Source organism: Thermobia domestica, chromosome 2 (genome assembly GCF_964235325.1).
Source record: "Thermobia domestica chromosome 2, izTheDome1.hap1.1, whole genome shotgun sequence".
Taxonomy (NCBI): Eukaryota; Metazoa; Arthropoda; class Insecta; order Zygentoma; family Lepismatidae; genus Thermobia; species Thermobia domestica.
Window position 1 is genome coordinate 158,725,982 of NC_137455.1, and position 23,900 is coordinate 158,749,881.

Genomic DNA, 23,900 nt, shown 5'->3' on the forward strand with positions numbered 1-23,900 from the left:
AAACCTAGTTGAGTGCTGACCTCGGTAGTCGTGAGATCTAGGAGGCAAGGACATCATTCACAAGGTTCTGGGTTTGAGTTCTGGAGGAGCAGCATCCGGACTCGAACCAAAAATCGTTAAAAGTTAGAGGGTGCCGGCCACGCATGTTCAAAACTGCTTGGTCCGGGTTTAGGGATCCTCAAAGGCTCGAGCGGCTCAGCTTACAGCTCATTCCGTATCGAGCCGAGGAAAAAGCTCACCAACCCAAACCGACACGAGCCGAAACAAACCGAGCTGATGGCTCACCCCAACCGAGCCGGCTCGAGACGATGGCTCACCTGAGTCGAGTCGGTGCCTCATCTCAACCAACCCGGCTCGAGCTATTCGCTCAGTTGAACCGAGCTGAGCCGGTTAACATCCCTACACGGTTTGAGCTTCTGCTTCGGCTCAAAACTGTGACCGTGCATATCTCAGCATAGGTAGTGAGAACTACAGAAATATCCTTATGTTAGTGCTCACGACATTTGAGGCTGTCTCGTTATAAAAAACCATTGTCGTCTTGTTAATCGAGACGAGGCGAGATGCGAGCAGTGTCTCACTTCGTGAGCAACACTAAAAATATTCCACATTACTGCTTACATTTCTCGTAGCTTTCGATTTCCAGTCTAATCAGGCAATGATTTCAAAACGAGTTAAAACGAGCTAAACGAGCGAGCCATTTTTCAAACTCGACTCGACTCGAAACTCGACCTCAAAACAGTGACTCGGCTCGAAACTCGACTCAAGAAAATTACCTTTGACTCGACTCGAATTCGCTTCGAGTTACGAGTTGAGTCGAGTTTCAGCTCGACTCGTGCCCATCCCTAGAGATCTCGAAAAACAAGTGCTAGAAACGTGCCGTTTTCACTGCTCGATTCCAAATTTTGTGTAGATTGTCCAGTTTCCATTTAAATTTGCAAAAACCGTGTCGTTGAGTTGATTTTGAGTTTATCGTCCCGTTCAGCAGCGAGGCTATATGAGACGTGGACCTACTGATTAATGTGGAATCCGAACCACATGAGCTCCCGCCGGGAATCGAACCCGGGTCTCCCGCGCCAGAGGCGCGTACGCTAACCGCTTAGCCACGTAGGAACTCAAACCGTGTCGTTATTGTTCTATTCAACATTTTAGGGGCCGTTTTGAGCCCATAAGATTAGCATTCTTGCAGATCGAAACTACGGTGTTGGGCAACCAGTAGAGAAGTTATGTATGGTGGGTTGACGGACATTGCAGGCGTTTTGTTTAAATATGAAAGGCAAAACCTATTGCAGACTGGCAACTTCAAAGGCCTCAAGAGAAGCAATGAGATGTACTTGGACGGATATGGATTTATTAGGAAAAAATATTTCCACTTGATATCGTGTTACTTCTACAAATTTGCTACAAACTCAGTCCAATATCCATACATAGCAATTCACTTTCTTTATAAGTCTCCTTTTTACTTGTGTGAGTAAGGAGACATTCATAGTGGATAGGAGATTTATGGTCAAAGCAGAACGATGCGCTGAGTAGACAGCGCAGGATCAACAAGTTTAATTAATTTTATTTAATGCATCAAAACAGGCAATTAAAACATATGTCCGTGCCATCTGTAGCTAATTAAAAACTGAAAAATTCTAGGAACATACCACTATAGCAACAGTCAGGCGCTGCTGCACACACATCTTACGTGTTGCGAACTATTGGTGTTTAATTATTTTGATAACTGTTTGTATGTTAAACATGATGCATAATGGGGAAGATTCTTCACCTCATTCCCCACTGGTTCTTTTAAAAAATTCATGAATAACACAAGGACATGAATAATATCGGGAACTTAGAAAGTATAAGCTATAAAAGAAGATAAACTAATAAATTCTTTCATGCGCTGACTAAAGGCGAAAGACGACTATGAACTTGTGCTGCCCTTTAGGAGTTCATGTTTCCGGAGCAATGTGCTCAAGAAAGTTTGAGTCCCTCAACTCAAAGTGGCTTAAAGGTTTAACCGCCCTTTAAGAGCTCATGTTTCCGAAGCAATACACTCAAGAAAGTTTGAGTCCCTCAACTCAAAGTAGCTTAAAGGTTTAGCCGCCCTTTAGGAGCTCATGTTTCCGGAGTAATGCATTCAAGAAGGTTTAAGTCCCTCAACTCAAAGTGGCTTAAAAGTTTAAAGGAAACTACACAACGTTTACGAAACAAGAAGAACGATATCTTCGAGTGATATATTCCTAAAAGCTGGTATATAGTCGTGTAACTGTGAATTGTCCACTTCTGGTTTGAGTGGTTTTAAAGGGTTCTTTGCTGCACATCTTAATGTGGTCGTCAATTGCATTCATATACGAGTACCATTCTCAAATTTACTCGTTAGAGACGGGAATATGAATAGGAATATCATCATCTCCGATAATAAACATTTCCTTTTTGAAAAAAGTCAATGTTTCCATGTTTGGTCGTTTCTGTCTCGGCCGTGTGTGAGTCCGTTGACGTGCAAGTGACATGAGCAGAAAAAAACCCATATCATGTAGCCCATTTTCCTTTTTAGAATCTAAACCTACTATTCTGATATTGAAATATTTACATACATACCTCTCATGCCTCTGGTCTTCATTCAAAGGAGTATGACTATTTTATATTCGTGATGGTATCGTCAATTCTGTTCTTCGAACTTATCTAAACATTTTGACTTTTCCTATCTCCTAGCAGGATAATGCCTGTTCCTACAGCTACTGGAATAGCCCTGCATATTCTACTCAGTATATGACTTTAAAGTTGGTCTGCTAGGTATCCAGATCTAAGCCCTCATAAGAATGTGTGGCTCGTGGTGTGACAGCTTCTGACTGCCAGTATAGCTCCGGCAACCATCATCACTCAGTTGCGTCAAATTTTATAATAAGCGTGAAATACTATAAAACAGAGGGTTATTAAACACTTGCGGAACCTACTACCTACCCGAATAAATGCTTGTTTGCCCGATTAGGATAGTTACACATGCTATTAAGGCAAGTACTTTTTAAGGAGATTGGTTTACCGAAAACTCCTGTTTATGTGTTTACCCTGTCCATCCGTAAATCCAGAAAAGAAAAATCTCAAAAACTACTCGATGAATCGCCATCAATTTTGGCCAAGATGGACATATCAAAAGCTATGAACTGCGTTCGTTGATGGAGGTGGTATTCAACGTAGAAGTGGTAGAAATCAACCATTCTCGGTTTTTATGGTGATTACTTTACACCAAAAACTGTAATTGATAGCGAGAAGCGGTTTCCTGCAGTCAAATAAGTGTCCCAAAAATACATAACGTCTCCATCCTTAACTCTCTACTATGATCAGTGATGGGAATTCACTTCAGCTTTCAGTTTCAATATTGATTTAGATAGAGCAAAAACAATAGATTTTTTTGGAATCGATTTAGCGTTCAACGAATACGTTCCATCTTTCCTCTTAGCTCTCTATTTTCACCAGAAATGGAAGAAATCAACCACTTCCGGTATTAACGATGATCGCCATACAATGAAAACTGTAATACATAACAAGAAGCGACTTTCTTCAATCAATTAAGAGTACCAAAAACATATTCCAACTCCACTTTAATCTCTCTACTAAAAACGGAAATGGTAAAAATCTACTGCCAATTCCGTTTTCAATAAATTCCATGGGAAAATATTATGTCATACAAACCAAACTCCTTTCCGTGATATGCTTGTGACACTGTTACTTGTTTTAATCGTGTATAACATGATCGAGAAAAATTTATCTTATGGATAGTATGCATTGAGAAAAATACCACCTATCATTGCTTTCTTCTTTTTATACCAGCTTTGGACCAGATCCGTGAATTGATACGGTGATCTCAAATGCGTTTTCACCAGTGTATTTGATTCTTGAATTCCCATCAGGATTGAAATTTACCTCTCAAAAAGTATATAGGTAAAGGAAACAATAAAATGAATGGGACTTGTAGTTCGTTCCAAGTTAGTTTGTAGTTTGGCCTCTTTCTCGTTCAACATACAAATTCATACAGCATGTCTAATCCTAAATCCCCTTGTACAAATCAAAGCACCGTAACTTACCCGTTTGTTTAATGTACGAATGTTGTAATATTTTCCATTGTACAAGCTTTGTTTTAGTAAATTTAAATCTAAATTAAAATACTCGTTGAGCAAAACAATAAGTTTATTGTAAAAATTATTAACGTGTGACAGTTTCGTCAACTACCAACTTGCCTTCATCATTTGTTAGTGTAGCTCCTAGGCTGAAAAGGAGCATAAACCAATGAAAGGACGGGAAGAGGACGGAGATATCTAAGAGACAGCGGATATAGTATACATGAAGCTGCATCAGTTCCCGAAGGAGCAGGACGCTCATACTTTTAGGGATTATTCATTGAGTATGTACGAACTTACAAAGGGGGTAACAAAGCGACTTTTATTTACTTATCGACTGATACGAAAATAAAAAAGAACGTATCTGTACTTTATATCTGCATGTGTAGTGCCCTTGTACTTTATCTATGATTATGTGTTTGTGTGTGGGGGGGAGAATTTAACACATGGATACTTCTTGTGCACATGGATACTTCTTACTATTGCACTACGTAGAAAATTTATGGTATTTCATGTAGAAGTGGTAATAGAACACAGAAGAAACGCAGATCAGGGGGTTCTCATGTATACTATTACCGAGACAGCAAGTGTGGTTCCTGTGGAAGTGTTTGATGGAAAAGGTTACTCCTAAAGGTTTAAGAGTGGACAAGAAAGGAGTGAAGTGTGAATCGAGCAGATATAAAAGATTGTTAAGAAGATGGAAAAAAAGATAGTGTCTAATGAAGCCAAGTGGATAGTTTGTGAAACTGGTACACGTTAATAATTTTTGCAATAAACTTATTGTTTCGTTCAGCGAGTAGTTTAATTTGGATTTACGAATGTTCATTTAGATAAGAAGTTGATGTTGAATGCTAATCTAATAAAATACACCTTTTACATTCAAACTAGCTAAAAGAAAGTTTCAAGTTGAAACACTTAAAAAAAAAAAAAAGTTAACTCAGCAGTTAATATCATTCATCTTCAGATATGTCTGTTGGCATAATCAAATAAGTGGTAACACCAACGTGAGTATCTGACAACGAGTTCTAGTGGCATGTATTATCATTTCGCAGTTCACTGTTTCGTTACAATTCATCTTCACTTTCCAGTTTAGCGAAATATTTGGAACAAAAATTTCAATACACAAACAAAATTATTAATTACAAGAATAATTACAAACTTCAATCTTTAGAACTTATACTCACATTAGAAGATAGTTATTTACTTCATTCAAGTTTATTTAAGAATTCTCTATTAAATAAAGTGCATTTGATTTCTGTTTGGATTTCGAAGAAAAGAACGAACTAACTTTATACGCTGTATTGTTTTTAAGAAGGAAATTGTGAAATTTATTTCCAATATTATTGTATTTACAATATAATTACAGTAATGGTATTCTTAGTGTAGCAAATGGCACAAACTTTCACTAGTGTTCACAGTTGAGAGGAAATATCTTGATTGCTTTCGAACGCAAATACAGACATGGTAGCCTATCGAAAAATCTAAACTAAATAGAATACAAAACAATCTTCAAATTTATTCGGCCTAGTGATGAATGGTAACGTCATCAGATTCTTAAGTAAAGGAACTCGAAAAATTGTCTTTAGGAGCTCAACCTAAAATATACATCGTGAAATTTTCGATTCTCTTATGGCTACATTGAAAATGCCCAATGACAATTCTATTATACCTGGAAAAAGTTTTAGCATACTTTAGGCACCTGTATCAATTTCATCTGTGTCATCCTCGTCAGCGGAATCAGGAACAATATTATCTGAATCGAAAGGAGCATCAGATGCTGGTGCATTACCGGATCCTTCTGCAAGAGATGATCCACTGTCGGAAGAAGTAGGTGATCCTGGTTGAGCAGTTACTATAGTTGGAAAGCCACCGAATACTGGAGAAATAACAGCGTTTGAAAGAATATTTTGAGGAGGGAAAACAGATGTTGAAACCACTGGAACAGAAAAGTACTGTTGCACTGGAGATAGTACTGTAACATTTTGTTGTTCAGGGGTAACTCGTACTAGTGAGGGAACTTCCTGGTGTTGGATAGATGGCACTAGTGGTACTGAGATAACTTGTGCAGAAGTTACTGGCACTGAAGTAATTTGTGTAGCAGTAGTGGTAACTGGAGCAGAAGAACCTTCCTTCGTGGTAACAGCTGGTGAATGTGGTGTTGAAATAACATGTGGTGCTGAAACAACTTGTGGTGCTACAAATTGTATTGGGGCAACTTCGACAGGATGAGCAACTTCAGCAGGAGGAACAGCATACGAGACAGCAACTGGAGTAGCTACATTCTGCACAATTGGGCTTACAGCAGTGTAAGCATGGTTTTGAGCATATTTATAGATGAAATTGCCTCCAATACGATCAGATTGGATGACAGCTCCGTCCAAGATGGGGGCTCGGACTAAATTTGGTCCAACAATGACTCCAGCATGAGCAATAGATAGTAGAGCACAAAAAGCAATTGTTCCCTGAAACGAAAAGAAAACACGTATGAGTAAATTGCACATGACTTCTGAATAACGTAATCATGGATCTGATGAATCCGTTCCACTATGTAAAGTACTAAGAGTGGTGATCAAAGCTATGATCACAGATACTTTTTCGTGCGTCACCTTTCAAAAGTTCACTAAAATTGGGGCTGGTTTTTAAGTTATGTTTATCAAACAATTTCCCCTATTTCTACTCTGTATATTATTTATTTCTTATCAAAACACAGAGTTGACATATACAAAAGCTTCATCCATGACGGATTTTCGAAGTGTACTTACTACCTGAAAAGTCATGCTGCTCTCAATGGTTTGTTATATCATACCACCAACACTATGGACTATTGTCCAACATAAAAACTTTTACTGCAATAAACTACACTGGAGCACAGACATAAGAAACCCGCTCCATTTCTCCCTGTAGGATTCCCAGAGATCAGTGAGAGTATGTTGTAGACATCGTTTTAACAGTCCAACGTGCAGAAATACATTGGGCTGTCGTTAGGGCTTTTAACAGAAATGTGTGAAAAAGATTAACATGGATTTCCGTTTGCTGTTCCGTGTTATCTAAAACCGGAGAGACGAATGGCTGGAACCCTTGCTCAACTGAAAAAATGTGCACCTGGTACTTGTTAACTAAGTACAAATAATTGATAAATTGAGGTAATGATGGATTCATGGAAGTAGGTAGCATTCACCTTCAATTTTTGTTCAACCCTCCGATTCCATCCGGCGACAAACATGGTTACCTGAGAGAAAAATTTCTCTGCAGTAGTGGTAAAACCCGACCCTTAAAGACATGTCACAGTACACAATTTCCCGAATAGAAATAATACGTGTGAGATAAATATTAAATGCTTCATCCAATGTAACAACGTTTCCCATTTTGATCCCACCAAGTTCATTTCGTACAGTTTCCTTACGTTCATCAACGTGGCGCGGGAGAAGGTTGTGAACCCAGTTCTTGTGTATGCACCACAGGCCAAAATGACAATGACACTTTCTCTGATAACCTTAAACGAGCCCCTTTTGTAAGCGAATATTTCTGCATGTGCCCCATTCGTATTCTATCTGGTCACGAAATCTTTGGTTGTAATAGGTCTTATATATAATCAACTTTTCCTTAGCTGTTTCACTGTTTGCTTATATGAAAATTGAGAGTGGAAAGGGTCCATGATGAAACCTCCCTAATAACGCTTTCACTAGTTGCAAGTTGTGACACCCCATTGATAACGACGCTGGTTTCATGTTTTAGAGCACTTACACAATGACAGCAACACCAGTACCGTATCTGGGGGGTCGAGCAAAGCGACGGCCCCGGGTGCCGAAGTAAGAGGGTGCAAAATTCGGGAGAAATATATATACGGGAAGGGAAAACTAATAAAAAGTGCTCAAAATCAAGGAAAAGTAGGGTTTATTTTTCAAAACTTTTCTAAGCGTGGTTGTCACGTTACATGAATCTTTCAGCTGTCATAAAAAAACCTTGCAACACTACTATATTTCTCCATGTAAACATAATCTTGAAAAGGACATACAATTTTTTTTCCATCTTGGAAGGAGTTGAACCATGTGCAACTTTCTAAATCGTCTTGCTTACTACCTGCTATCGCCCTCCGCCGCTTCCGAAACAACGGATTCTTTTGGAAAGAGAGAGGAAGTGCGCCAAAAGACATGTTTCTTAATGAGGAGGTTCACTATTTGTCTACTAGAGTACAGTGCTGCATGGGTGGAGATACCTTTCTTGCTTTCAGGAAGTTGTATCATGTAGACAGTAAATAGAAAGATCGGGTTGCAAGGTTCTTTTTATGACAGCTACAAGATTCATGTAACGTGACAAACACACTTTACGCTTCGCGCCAACCATGGCTGGTCTGTCGACCTCACTCATATGTACGGGGGGAGCGCCGTCGTATACTCTCGCCCCAAGAGCTGATTTTCCACGTGAGCAACACTACCAAATTGATTGGATATAAACTAATCAATCTTTCTATTTAAACTATAATATTGTGGAAAATTGTCTCGGTGAAAATTTGAATCAAATCTTACCGGAAAAAAGCGAATACTTAAATGATCGCATCAACGTAATTAAAACATAAAGACACAATATGGTACATAGATACAAGTAAGTTGAAAGTACTACTACATCTAAAGTGAGAAGAAATTGAGCTGACCACAAGTGGTCATGATAAAAACATGTACAGATAAGGGAGAAACAATTTGTCATGGAGAATTTGACGGCCATGATATCGCAGCTGCAGTTTAAGGGGGCGCTGATGCAAGATTCGAACGGTTTGATGATTCGCTGCCATCTCTTTCAAGGGACAATCGGTGCGTACTACATTTTGGTGGTTTAACCCTCGAACGAACAAACGGTCTGAGAAGCTCTTCTATGTGTTATTTCTTATTTTTTTTAAATACAAAATACGGTTATTTAATTCAAAGATTTTGTGACTCTAGCTTTTCATCTTTGGACATTATATTGTAAGCATTTAATAAATTTCCGACTTACCGGTACTCATTTCAAAATGATAACAAGTCTTAAAATGGCACTCTCATACTCTTGGAGTGTCGTAGGCCCCTATTCGCATTAAGGTTTTAATGTAATTTTACGGTCTTTAAATTGAAATAAGTTTTAAATCGGGTGTCTCTGAATGGCAGTACGCAGCTTGTATTAACATCTTTCACAATTTACAAAGGGTGTTCAAAAAGTTTGGACAGTGGTCTCTATTTTTTTATTTGTTGCAGGAGGAGAATGATTTTTTTGTGAACATACTTGAAACATTTAGCTATAAGTTGGTATATAAAAGTATTTTCTTTTATACAGGTGAGCCATAATGGATCGTGAAGTAGATGTCAGGTTGGAACAAAGGTCGGTGATGGAGTTCCTCTTCAAGACCGGCGATGACTCTGCCACATCGATTCACAGGAAGTTGCTCCCTGTTTATGGGGAGGACACATTGGATTGCAGCAGTATCCAGCGGCGGTTGCAGAGGTTTAAAGAAGGTGATTTCTCTCTATTGGACAATCCACGATGCGGTAGACCATCGACGATAGTGAGTGATGTGAATAAGGAGACCGAGACCATTAATCAAATCATCCAAAATGACAGATGTGTGACGACACGACAGCTTGCTGAAATGATTGGTTTGTCATTGGGTAGTGTGGTATCAGTGGTACAGTCACTAGGGTACAGAAAAATCTGTGCACGTTGGGTGCCTAAATTATTGACAAGAGAAATGAAAAAGATGAGGAAGGATGTGTACAAGGGTCTCATGACGACCTTTACTGAAGAGTGGAAACAGTGTTTTGACGGCTGTTCATTACCCAGGATGAAACATGATTGTTTTTGTCCGAACCTGAAAGCAAAACACGTCTGAAGGCCCACCTGCGCGGTGAAACATTTGATAGTGAGAAAAATCTTACTTCCTGTGTCAGGCGATGGTGTAAAAGTCAATCCCCAGAATTTCACCAAAGTGCATTTACATCATGGAAAGAACGTTGGACCAGATGCGTCACAGCTGATGGAGGCTACATTGAGTAGGCTCAGTGTATAGCAAAATGTTCCAAGTATGTTCACAAAAAATGTCATTCTCCTCCTGCAACAAATATAAAAGAATAGATACCACTGTGCAAAACTTTTTGAACACCATTTGTGATACACGGAGGATCTACATGCATTATCCACTAATTGTAGAGATAGTGATTCGTGTGCAGATAATCATACGAATGCTATTATCTAAGAAAATTATAAGAATACTGTTTCAATGACAAGAAGGATTCCAGAGATGTTCACACTGCAGAAGATAAGAGACAATAAGCTATGAAACTGGAAGATTAAGCTTTAAAGATGTTCTCAGATACTGTACCAAAAATGTCTTAATCTAGGTTTGGTATTGTGTGAACAATTCGCGATCCACACATATGAACATTTACAGGTTTGATCTGATTTGTTTCTTACCCGTGGTATTTTAGAATTCGTGGTGTGCTTATGAACGACAGAGCAGTAACTAAGGTGCACAAGAAATAGTTAAAGTAATAGACAGAGAGGAAATGTTGGCTTTGTTCGGCAAAAAATCAAAGTAGAAGCTTTAAAATTTTATGCATTATAATGACATTAAAGGCCATAAATTTGATGAATTAACTAGTACGAATATACCTTTGCAAGAGACAAACAAAAAGATGGCCTCCAGCTTTCTTTGTAAATTATCTCCATATGCTACTCTGAATTCCTTTATTGTTTTCTTGTTGTCGACCGATACTGTTTTCATAACCCGTAGTGTAATTTAAAGTTGCAACAGGACCGGAAGGATTTTAACCAGGAGACAGCATATGAAATGAAATCCCTATTAATACTCAAACGAGCAGCAGTAACAAATTTAAAAAACTAATAAGAATACACACCTTCAATTCAACAGACTCAATAGTATTATTTCAGATTTTGTTAGGGAGGGACAAGACTGTCCACCGACATAAAATTTTCTCGTTTTTTATTAGTATCCAATTTATATGTATTTCTCAAATTAAGGGGGAGCAATTCCTGACTCCAACACATTATAAAGAACATGATGTCATAAGTCGACAGTCAAGGGGAAGATAAAATTTTTAAAAAAGTACTGTGCTGCAAATGTTACAATAAGGCCTACTTATGTTATATTTGTTGATTGCCAGAATTGATTCAGAAATAACAGATCGTCCATTACAATCTGCTGATGGAATACTGTAAAATGTCGTTTTACATAAAACGCACTATTTGTAATAATTTAGATACGTGTCATACAGCGTTTGCTCCTTAGTCTAAAGTGTCACTATTCGAACACTGAAAGAAAGAAAAGCTGATTTTAAGTACAGAAAATCCGAAGATGAAATTTAGTAGTATTCTGTACCACACACAAGATTTTCTGTCCCAGGCTACGTACAGGTTTGTTTCTTAGTCACGACCAATCTGTACAGCCGCAAATAGACGGAAATCATGTGTATCCTCTACCGGTATGCACAAGATATAGAATCATGCTTATGAGATTTGATAAACATTATCTGGTTGTGAACGTACATTATAGAGTCCCATTGCAGTATACCATCTATATTTTCTTTCTTCTTGAAAATAAAAATACAGAAAAGATAATTGAATACGTATCAGCATTTAGAATTAACTATTTTACGGAACACTCGTACAAATATAAGGAGTATCTATGCAACATCTAGGCTCTCCTGGTTCAAACGCAGTACAATCTCCCCGCTGGTCTATCTAAAGCATGTGTGTATTTGGTGCTCATGGTCGCGGGTTCGATTCCTGGTGGAAGAGCACAAAAATAAATTAACAAGATTCACTTTCATTAATCGTCTGTCTCCGTTAGCCTGAAAGACATAATCGTGGGACGTTAAACTAAAAGGTTTCATTTCATTTTCATTTTCGAATGTAGAACAGAAAACCTGCACCACAACACAGATTGCAGTTTTCCTGCTGTGGCATGAGCACGATCAAGAAAGCCACCTATAGCCGGAATCTATGGATTTTTCTTCTAATTGCACTCGATTTTTCTCTCTGTGTAATACATTTTTTCTCGAAATTCCGTTACATGGGAGTAACACAAAAAGAGGCAAAATTACATTGCTAACAAACGTGCCTGCTTTCATAATTTAGTTTTCGTTATCCTGGAAAGTTGGACTTTTTACATATATATTTTACACTAATTGCAATTTATATACGTACAAATTAGCAATACAGAGGTTGATTCATTTATATTGAGCCGATCAGAGTGTGCCACTTACCTAGGAAATGCCTTGTATTCACCACAAATTGTGTTCGATCTGCAGGCCACCTGTACTGACTATTACAGGAGACCGCGTTGCAGTTGGACCATGGGCATTGTATCCCACTCCTTTTTATAGGCTTTCCACAGGCCTTAGGCGGCACGGACTCGACAATGCGACAGGTGCCGCGTAAAGAGTCCGAAAGCACAACAGTCCATTGCGCAGGCATCTGAACTCTTGACAGGGACGCCAGAGAAGGGAATTGCCGCAATTACAGTTTACTGTTCCATACGGCGATAGAACTCCACTGAGTTTTCGCCGTGTAACTGGATATCTTGGTTTGGTACAGTTCAACATGGTTTACGTCTTGTCCGTACAATGCTAGGATTTCATGCAGGTATATTTCAATCAGGACATGAGTCTGGTAGTACGCAGCATTGATTTTGACGTTTCACTTAATCTTTCGAAACCACAGTTTGCTCTTGTACGGGAAACCATCTACAATCACAAACTGCCTTTTGAGAAACTTTACGCACTGGCGGAATAACGTTTTTAGTCCCTTAGCGTCAACAGGTTCGTATGTAATGGCACGAACTTTACTACTGTGAGGTAAATTCATGCTTAATCAAGGGTAACAACAAACTTCTACCAATCATCCACGAGATGATATTCATACAACCTGCAGTTCCTTTATCGTTCAGCCATATGACAAGCTTTCAGGGCGTGCACACTGTTCTTGCGAACGACCGTGAAGTGTAAATAATTAAAAAATGGCGCTGTTGATTGTCGACTGCGATGTGTGGTAACTGCTAGCCATAACACGTTAAGTGTGGAGTTTTCGGAGTCGCCATACACCGAAACACACACAATATATATGCCACATATTTCTGCATAATATGATTCGCAGTGATGCGACCTACACAAAATTTACGAATTTCACACATTTCTAGGATGCGCAACGCCGTTTAAACGCCGTCGGAAAGGGCTACAATGAACTCATCCCAGAATATGTTCAATTTGGGCAGCATCATATTACGCTCGACCGCATTGCTTTACTACTTGATTAACTAGAATGTTGCTTGCCTCGTAGCAGTCATAGGGCAATACTTTGCGCATGCGCAGTACAATTGCACATTATTCGGCTCGATATAAATGAATCAATCTCTGTGTAAGTAACAAAAATATTAAGATTATAATAGACATAGGGATATAACAAACGTGTTAATAGAACAACATCAAATATATCTATATCTTTAATAACAATATATCAGTGACACAAAATTTCAAGCATATTAGTTTCAAAATAATAATTAATTTCTACTTATAATAATAATCTATATTAATAATCTCCTCAATGTTTCAGAAGTAGGAACATAAATCTTTCTTAATCAGAATGTGCATGAATTTGTGTTCATATCTTACTTGTAATATGGTAAACTTTAAATTCTGTAAAAGAGTAGTATTAAAACATGGTCACTGTACGCCACTGGATACAGAACGACGTATTCTAAAATTTAGTTACAACAATTACTTCAGTGCGTGGAAATGTTTCTATACAACATGATATCTACTAACCATTAAAATATATATAACTAGCACTATGTCGTCGTAGTGTAACAGTTAGTGTTGACCACGAGACGTGAAATTAGTTTTCTCGTCTCATCTTGTATTCCAAATTTATAGAAGTCGAAATTCGAAAAGCTTTTTCCGTCTCGTTTTGTAAATTTATGTAGAATATTTAATGCATATTAAGTTAAAACAAACCCTAACAAGGGTACAAAGACTCATCCAAATAAGTGAAACAGAATCATTGCAAATACAAGGGAAATGAAAACAGTCCATCTCCAAATAGTAAGAAAATACATAAACACATGGATTAAGAATAAGGAACTAACCAATATTTTGGAAATTACAGGATAAATTCCAAGAATAGATTAACACATCGAACAAATATTTAAATTTATGTGGACTACTGAATGGGTATTTTTTTTAAGCAATAGAACAAGAAACTTTATTCCAAATTTAAAAACTAGAGAAAAGATGGGTAAAAATAATAAAGAAGTTATGGAATACGTATCCTAATATAGACCTTTTAAAAACGATCTGAAGAGATTGAACATAATAGCAAATGATATATGCAACTGTGGAGAACAACATATCCTGGAACGCGTTGTATGATATTGTGACGCATAACAAATAATACGATAAAAATATTGGAGACGAACTGAGACTAGATGAAATCAAAACTACATCAGAAGATGAACAAAAGCTCAAGGAATTCTAAAAGACTGTGGAAAAAACACAAGAAGAAAGAAGAAGAAGGCAGTAATGTTTTAACATTCGGTAAGCTCAAAGGAATAACCGAGAGCATAGAACTACATATCTTTGGTGTTTTGTGTTAATAGCCTGTTTCTGTTAACCCCTTTCTCCATGATTTTTTTCTTTTAGCGAAAAAAAGAATCAATATTGAAAATCCTCATGTGGGAAATTGAAAAATAAATTAAAACTTGAATTTTGGATTTTTCACTTAGGTCCGACGAGAAATAAGTAAGTGCCATATATGACACACTTACAACTCACAAAGAACATGCCAGATGACACCAAAATCTCTTATTCATACACGTCAATATCCGTATATATATATATATATATATATATATATATATATATATATATATATATATATATAATGAGTGTTGAAATGAAAAGGTACAAAACGTAGTATACAAACCAAATAGGATTATGCAGTTTTGGGATAACATAGTGCGACATTTAGAGAAGAGCATGCAGTGTCCGGAGTGGTTGTGCGCATGTGCAAACGCCTCTCACATCACGCAGAAGAGAATTAGGCAATTGTGTGTCACAGACAAAGAATTGTTTGTCTGCGTTGTGTATTTCGTCCAATTGACGCGGCAGTACGTGTGAGGCAAGTATGGCGTTCACATTGAAAAATTCGACGATTGAGGAGCAGCGACATGTTATCAAATTTCTGACTGCTAAATCGGCCAATATTCATCGCCGGATGGTGGCCGTATATAGGGAAGATTCTGTGTCCGACAAGTCAGTGAGAAAATGCAGTGCCTCCTTTCATGAAGGCCGGGAGAGTGTGAGTGATGACCCGAGACCAGGCCAGACAAACACGGTAACCACGGCCGAACTCATGGACAAGGTGAACGACCTGGTGAGAAGTAATCGGCGTGTCACCATGTGAATGTGGGCAGTGATTGTGGGAGCCTGCGTTGGAACAGTGTGGACAATTGTGCACAGCAAGTTGGGTTATCGGAGTGTGTGCGCGCAGTAGGTTCCGAAGATGCTCAGCGAATCACAGAAGGAAATGCTTATGAGGCTAGCACTGAAACACTTGTTTCAGTATCATAAGACCCCGCATTTATGGAGCTGATCGTCGCCGGTGACGAGAGCTGGTACCATAACTTCGAGCCAGAGAGAAAGCGAGACAGCATACATAGTCACTCTCAGAGCTGTGCTCTCAGCAGGCAAGGTGATGCTCCCCGTCTTTTTCAACGTTCGTTATCCGATACTCATCAAATTAGTAGAGCACGGAAAAACCATTAGCAGTGACGTGCACCGTGAGGCACTTCGTAGCAAAAACCAAAGTCCCTATCAAGAGCAAACGGCCTGGACTGCTCACGGAAGGAGTGATTCTGCTCCATGATAACGCTCGTCCACACGTCTTTCAGGTCACACAAAGTTTACTGGACAAGTTCAAGTGGGAGCAACTTGAGCATCTGCCCTAAAGCTCGGACATGTTGCCCTGCGATTTCCATCTGTTTGGTCCGCTAAAACAATATCCCAAAGGGAAGCCGATTTTGATGTTTAATGAAAGATGCATGAAAGATGACAGCAAGGTAACACACTTGTAGTTGCTTGCCGGTCCTACTTGCAGAGCAAAGTTTCCGTTTCTGGTATTTCGTCATAAACAAAAGAACAAAAGAAATGATAATTAAAAAATACTTTCATATAGAAGCATAATAAATAATATGATAGCAGTCATATACAGCAGACTCCAGAGCTCCTCATGGCTATATGCACTGAGAAAAAACTTGTAGGTGGCATACTTAAAAAGGTAGGTTACATGCATAATTCCTGTAGTTTTTGGACTTAACGTACAGCAGACGTATAACTGAAAACGTATGTTTTATAATACTTTCCGTATAAGTGTTCCATCTATACGTACTTTCCGTATGAAACAATATAAGTGGTCAGGATCTCACATACAAATGGACGTATATAACATATAGCTGAGGAATGTAACATATGTATATGCATGTGATATACGGAAAACTATTAGATGTCAGACATCCTGCAACGGCATGATGTAACATCTAAGGGCAGTGCCCATGTAGCATACAGATAACGTATACTCCGTACTGATTTCTGTAGTAAGCAAGAGGTTACCGTATATTTGTACAATATACCGCTGTCCGGAGAACGTATTTTTCTCAGTGTGGTTAGCGTACACATCTTTGGAACGGGGGACCTGACCTCGAAGAATTGATAATATTCAACTCTGGAATGTTGTTTCGTATGTCACTTATTATTTCGCTTTTTATAATTAATTATATTTATAAATTGTAAAAAATATAAATATAAAATTTGAACTTGCATAAAACAAATATTCAAAATTTTGGTCCAGCATTAAACTGGATTGCTCGGGGACTGCTCGGTCGTGTATTGTACCAGCAGGATGGAGCATCAACCCATTATGCTATTGCCCTAAGAAAATAACTCAAGGAGGTATATCCTGATAAGTTGATTGAACGTGGTTCTGTCCATTTGGCTGCACCTTGGGAATGGACACACCGAAGTCCTGATCTGTCATCTTGCAACAAAGCATTATGGGGGCTCACAAAACTAAAGATTGCTGCCACTCGTTACGAGTCAGTTGACGAACTTAAGGATGCTGTTCGACATGGATTTACTGCCATCACGCCAGCAATGTTGAGAAGAATTTCACATCGTACATGGAGGAGAATCATATTCTGTTATGAAAACAATGGTGTACACACAGACACTCTGGAATAAACAGTACAGAATAGTCAAACTACCTCAAAGTTGTCCTCTGCCATGATCCCACATTAATACAATAAGACTATCTATGAATACGTGGACACGCGATAGGGGGTAACGGGACTTTGTAATCACCCTGTTCAATGTTTTTAGAAACTGTTGCTTGTGATTGTCTGTTGGTGTTATAGGAACATACAAATCAACACTAGACGACCATGGAGAACGATGCATGCGCAGAAGCAGCAAGAATAAACGCCAAATGTCCAGTTGAAAACGCGCACTAATTCAGTTCGCCATGCGTCGTATATGGGTGCAGATGGATGCTGTTTTAGGAGCTTACTTTGAAGTTAAATCATACGAAAACTGTATAGAGATCTTTCACAGGAGATATCCCAACGCTGCATCGCCTGGGGAAATAAGAGTGTATGATTTAGTAAAGGTTTCGCGAAACAGAAAACGCCGTAGATAAGCTAAGGAGCAAAGATACGACCATCAATTTTCACAAAAACTTTCTTGTGGATATTGGTCAGAAATTGTAGAACTTCCCTAGAAAGCCTCTGAGGGGACTTTCACAAGAGGTAGGAAAATATATATCATCTTGTCATAGGGCTGCAAAACATTCAAAGTTCCGAGCAAACATGATTCGAGAAATTCAAGAACTGTGCCCGTTGAGTTTCCAAGAAACACATAAATTGTTGTCAGTGGTTCAACAGATTCACACAGAACAATGTTGTCAACAAACAGAACAAAACATTTTTCAGTGAAGAGGCCTAGTTCCATTCACGTGCATACGTGAGTAGCCAGAATACTCGGATATGAGGTACTGAAAATTCTCATACAGTGAATGAAGTTTCATTTCATTCCGAGAAAGTGAGAATATGGTGCGCAATTTCAGGTAAACGAATTCTGGGTCTAATTTATTTCAACACAATTGTTGATTCAGAAGTGTAAAGTGGCTTCGTCACTCAATTTGTAGCTTTTCTTGAGGAAGACAAACGTTACTGTTGGTTCCAACAGAATGGAGCAACGAGTGATGATGCTCAGACATTTCTTCGGGAATCTATTGATATCAAAAAACTTGTGGCCGCTTCGCACGCCAGACTTAAGCCCTGCAGACTTTTATATGTGGAGCTATCTTAAGAACATACAAAAACAATTCAAAGACAATCCAGGACATAAGAATATAATGAGAGCAGTCAGCAACATCCCGGTCACAACACTGCACAAACTGGCCTCCAATATGTGTCGTCGTGTTCACTTGTGCCTAGCAGTGGATAGTAACCATTTCCAACATCTTCTCTAAATGTTATTCATGTTAAACTTTGTTAATCATCCTTATGCAAGAACAAACTATAGTCAGACGTAAATATTTTATGTTATAGTAATTGAAATATGAAGAATTTATAATTTTCTTAAATTGGAGTTCCAGGACTTTAGAAACGCACTGTATTTCGTTCTGTTCATTCGATATTTGGACGCGAAAAACTATTGTCAAAGATATCATAAAAATCACAGTTTTTAAAGTATCCTAATATTCAACTCACTACATCAACAGTTAGTGAGATGTTATAGTCTTGTTCAATCTTGTTAATCAATGTTAAAGCATTGTTATTATATATGGAGCTTCTTAGGTAATTGAACTGAACTAAATCATCTGGCATCCCGAAGAGCAGTAGCATGCGAAACGACTTTTAGTTAGATAGTGGGTGGTCAGAACATAAATTGATTCTTAATTTCTAGTAGTGTTGGCAACAAGGCGAGACGAAATAAAAGTATTCTCGTCTTGTCTCGTAAATTTGGTAAAAGTCTCGTCTCTTTTGTAAATTTATGTACAAGGTGTATGTACTGATTTTTTCTTAAGTTCATCCATAAGTGACCTGAATCCTTTCACGTCGCGAAAGGTTCACGAAGAATGTGATTAAAAAGTTAAATCATATTTGGAGTATATTGTGTAATGGTTTATGTATCTTGAAACGTTGACAAATGGCTCACATCACGTCCGTACAATCACTTAATCATTTTATAGTTTTTATACTATGAACAATAAAACAATGTTTGAGATCTAGGACTGGGTGAGCTAGTGTGGCCCACAAGAGTTCTGGAATTTCTCGCCTCAAATTCTCATGTTTCTCGTTTCGCCAACTAACTGAACATATGTCTAATGAAACCAATATGTTCAGTTAGTTGGCGAAACTGTCACATATTTATTATTTTATAATAAACGTTGCTTTGCTCAGCAATTTGTATTTTTAGTGTAAGTTATTCAATATAGCAGAGCTGAAAATCGGCGGCCATTTTCGAATATGGTGGCCGAAGCTCAAGGTCAATCTTAGGGGATTTTTAGTTAGTTATTTCTCGTTTCGTCTAGAATTTTAAAAAGACGGTGCTTCTTGGCTCATTTTCGACACGAGAATCGAAATGAGACGAGATATTTCTTCTACGTCATTAGCGAGAATCGAACCTAAGACCAAAGAGATTCGTTCTATGTGATTGGTGACACGGAAGTACTCCTTCATAGAAAGCAAGAAACAGGATATACGTCTTATTTCTAACTTGTAGATACAAAAAAAAAAAAAATGACGTTTCATGCCTCTTTCAGCAACGAGGCTGTATGAGACGTGGACATACAACTTACAATTGAATCCAAATGATATGAGATCCGCCGGAAATCGAACCCGGATCTTCCCGATAAGACTCTTTCACTGACCATACAGCCACTAAGGAGTTCTTATTTCCAACTTGTAAGACAGTTGCTTTCTATACAATGCTTCGGTATATACGAATATTTAGCGGGCAATGTCCAGAATCTGTGTGTGTGTGTGGGGGGGGGGGAGGAATCTTGGTCTTGATTCAGTATCATGAATCCGTTAGAGAGTTACTTGAATTAATATATGATTAACTTTGGTAAATACAGCAAATAATAATAATAAAATGTCTATACAAATAAGTAAGAAATATATAATAATAATAATGGGTTATGGAAGCCAATGTGCTGAACACACATCATCTACCTAAAAGTAGTCTAGCTGGCTAAAGTCCTTCGTACATTGTAGTCTCAGGGACTTTGAACTTTATCTACAAGTAGGACATTTCTTAGTTGATACTAAGTTTGGGACATGAAATAAAAATCTTTATACCTTAGCGTTCCTCGAAAATGTCATGTAGGCTAAAGGAGACCGATCGTAAGTATGAGTAAACAATTCGAGAATTTGTGGAATGAGATTATATGAGGAAACGGAAAAATCCCAAGAAAACCACTTTATTGAAGTGGTTTACAATGGAATCCAATGACAAACACAGATTCAATGGACCAAAGAAAAACACACATTCACATGTTCTGCAGTCGAACCAGTATTCCAATACAGCAAAGGTCAGCACTATCAAAGTGGGGTACGTGGACCCCTGTAGGTCCGCAGGACCTTGCCAGGAGGTCCGCGATGATTAAAACTTGAAATGTATTGTACTAAAATGGAACTCACAGCTGTTATGCAAGAAGATTTTTAAGATTAAGAAACTGCAGCTGTGGGCAGTACGAATACAAAACAGTTACTATTCTTCATTTCCAGTGCTCAAGTATTTCATTGAGGTGACAAACGCTCTGCTGAAATGCACAAAACACTTATAGGACACTTGGAAGCATTAGTTGCAAGTTTTCGAGAATATTTCCCTGTACTACAATCTGGTAATGGTTGGATTGAAAATCTTTTCACTAATGTAGAAATACATGACATACAAGGTATGAATCTCTAATACAGAACACGAACAACTATCGGAAATATCCTGCGATGCTTCATGAAAAAACGTTTTCAAAGGAAATGAACTTTGTAGCTTTTGGTAGCGTGTGTGCTGTTAGTATGAAGAGTTGTCTAGAAAGACATTGCAACATTTGATGCCTTTCCCTATCACTTACTTATGTGAGAAGACCTTTTCTGCTCTTTGCAGGATCAAAACCTTAAAGTGAAATCGTCTCAATGTGAAATCGCACCTAAGATTAATGGTGACAAAACTTATTCCAGATTTCAATGCAATTATCGAAAAACACAAAGAGTTTCATTCCTCACATTAGTGACCCCACATTTGAGAACATTGTTTATCAAGTGGATTTCCTTTATTAAAAAAAAAAAAAAAAAAAAAAAATCAGTTTCAATCTTGAAAGTTATTCTATTTTCAATTAAAATTTTGTTCACTAGGAAACAATCATGTATCTTCAGAATAAATTATTTATTGCATTATTTTTTATTTTTTTCTTGTCAGTAGTAATTCTAATTATTTCTTAATACCATGTGAAATTTCAGATTTCATTGCAAGGGGGTTTGCAGATCACTTTCCGAATGAACAGGGGGTCCGCGTTATCGGAAAGTTTGAGAACCACTGCTCTAGTCATTGGCCCTTATACCCACTTCGGGAGAAGAATGGAAATGCGATGGGACTTGGTTTCTGTTGATTTGCTATAGAATGTCAATAGTTTGCATTCTCGACTTAATAATCGTGACATCCCAGGTTTGAATCCTTCGACTAGTTGTCTTGATTGAGGTCTTTTTTTTTGTTTTGTTTTGTTTTGTTTTCCTCAATGATATTAGGAGAATCGTGATGAATTTTCTTTCAAAAATTCTTTCACACATTCCATCGATAATATTTATGTAAAATGGTTTTCCGGGCATATCTAAAACACTATCAAAATATAAATAAATAACATAGTTCCCGAAAGTGATAGTCTCAGCAATCAAATTAAGGAACTTCGAACTTCGAAATAACCACGTTCACATTACACGAGAAACAATTAGATCAAATTGCCTGAACACACACACACACACCAAAAAATAAGCACAATGCATATATTTTTCGTTCTTCAATATAATGGAACCACACTTAAAAAAACACTGCATTGAACATAAATGTTATCTGAGTCACCCCATTTTTATTAGTAAACGGAAACCCAAACCCAGACTCGAACACTGAAACTCTCACCTTCATTTTCCACTTTGTAAACCACACACACAGATCAAGGATAAGACACTGATGGAACTGTGATGCATGGGAGCAGGTATCATCTCAATTTATATGAATCCTCCTCCCCGAAGAGTTTAATAGCTACCACGCCCTACCTACGCTGTAAGTAAAAACAAAGAGGAAAAAAATGGTAACAGATTCAAGGAAGAAAGCAAGGTCGGCGATGGTTCCATCTTTAACAATATCTGATTGCAAGCAAAGATCCCTCTCATCTCGTCATGCAACTTCACATCCGCTCGTTACTACCAACATTAGTCCTCACCTCATAAACACTAGGTTTGTAGCTATTCATGCACGAAATACATTAACGTAATAATATATAAATGTATATATATATTTCATAGCAGCGATCTTCTTCTTTTGGAAAAAGGGCGTAGCAGATTACGTAATACTAAAGCAAGTCAGTGGGAAGACTCAATTTGAAGCTTAGATTCATGAGTCTTCAAAACTTAGGCGGAACTTCGACAAAATAAACAGAATGTATGGTTTTCGTATGAATTAGGGACATTTGCACACAGAAAGAAAAATCACTTATGCCCTCTCAGCTGGTCTGGTGGCTAATGCAGTTTTCTTTGAGGAGAAAGCCCCGGGTTTGATCCCCAGTACGAGAGCCTTGAAATTGGATCGTATTACAGTAATTTGAATTTCATCTTAAAGTATAGGTTCACGTTCCATAAAGCATCACTGCTGAAAGGAAACCCTACACTTCAAACTAAGCAACTAAAATGATGATCAGGATAGCAGCCAGGCATTGTGAGACAGACAATGAGAATATCATTGTAGCACCTTTCAATAGTTCAATTAATTAGGTAGTTGAGGATAACCCATATACGAACTTTGTATATGCTACAGCAGCATTAGAAAAATAACTATTTTCAAGTACGACACAATTTTTATTAGTTAGAAGGCTCTACGGACTACTCTAATATTTACTTCTTCGAAAATAAATTTGTTTAATGTTTCGAGTGTATGTTAATTATAGTATATATTATATAGTAAGTTATATAGTAAGTATATATTACCGGGAAAGTCAAAATAATGTTCCCGATATCGTTAATTTATTATTCGAACAGTAATATAATTCTTTTCTTGCCAATATATATTTTTTCTGGAGTATACGTAATCTCGAAAACATTTTTCTCTTTCAATTACAGAGGCGTAGTTACGTAGACATCCAATAGGAGGCAGTTTATTCGAAGCTATCAATATAGATTCTACAGATCAGCAGAAAGCATTCTGAATGCCTGATTTTCAATTTCCCCAGACCTCACCCATGCGATTTCTTCCTCTGGGATTTCATCAAAGATCGCGTATTTGTACCACCACTTGCTACAATTACTTGAGCGTATCACTTGTGGTTAAATTACTTGAGCGTATCACTGTAGCTGGGGCCGATATCGACCCTGACATGCTAGTAGAAAAAGCTTCGCAAGAATTTGATTATAGACTAGATGTGTGTCGTATAATTCGTGGATCACATATTAAACATTTATAATATGAAAAAATAAAACTTTTTGAATTGATGAATCAA

At 37.8% G+C, this 23,900-nt stretch overlaps 1 protein-coding gene across 1 annotated transcript; it reads right to left on the minus strand.

Moving 5' to 3' along the window:
- Positions 1–5,147: 5,147 nt before the first annotated feature.
- LOC145679758 (uncharacterized) lies at positions 5,148–22,430 on the minus strand. Its single transcript, XM_081750314.1, has 2 exons — positions 22,328–22,430; positions 5,148–6,562 (listed from the first exon to the last, which is right to left on the minus strand). The coding sequence occupies exons 1-2, from the start codon at positions 22,331–22,333 to the stop codon at positions 5,792–5,794; spliced, it is 777 nt and encodes a 258-aa protein (XP_081606440.1). The 5' UTR covers positions 22,334–22,430; the 3' UTR covers positions 5,148–5,791.
- Positions 22,431–23,900: the final 1,470 nt, after the last annotated feature.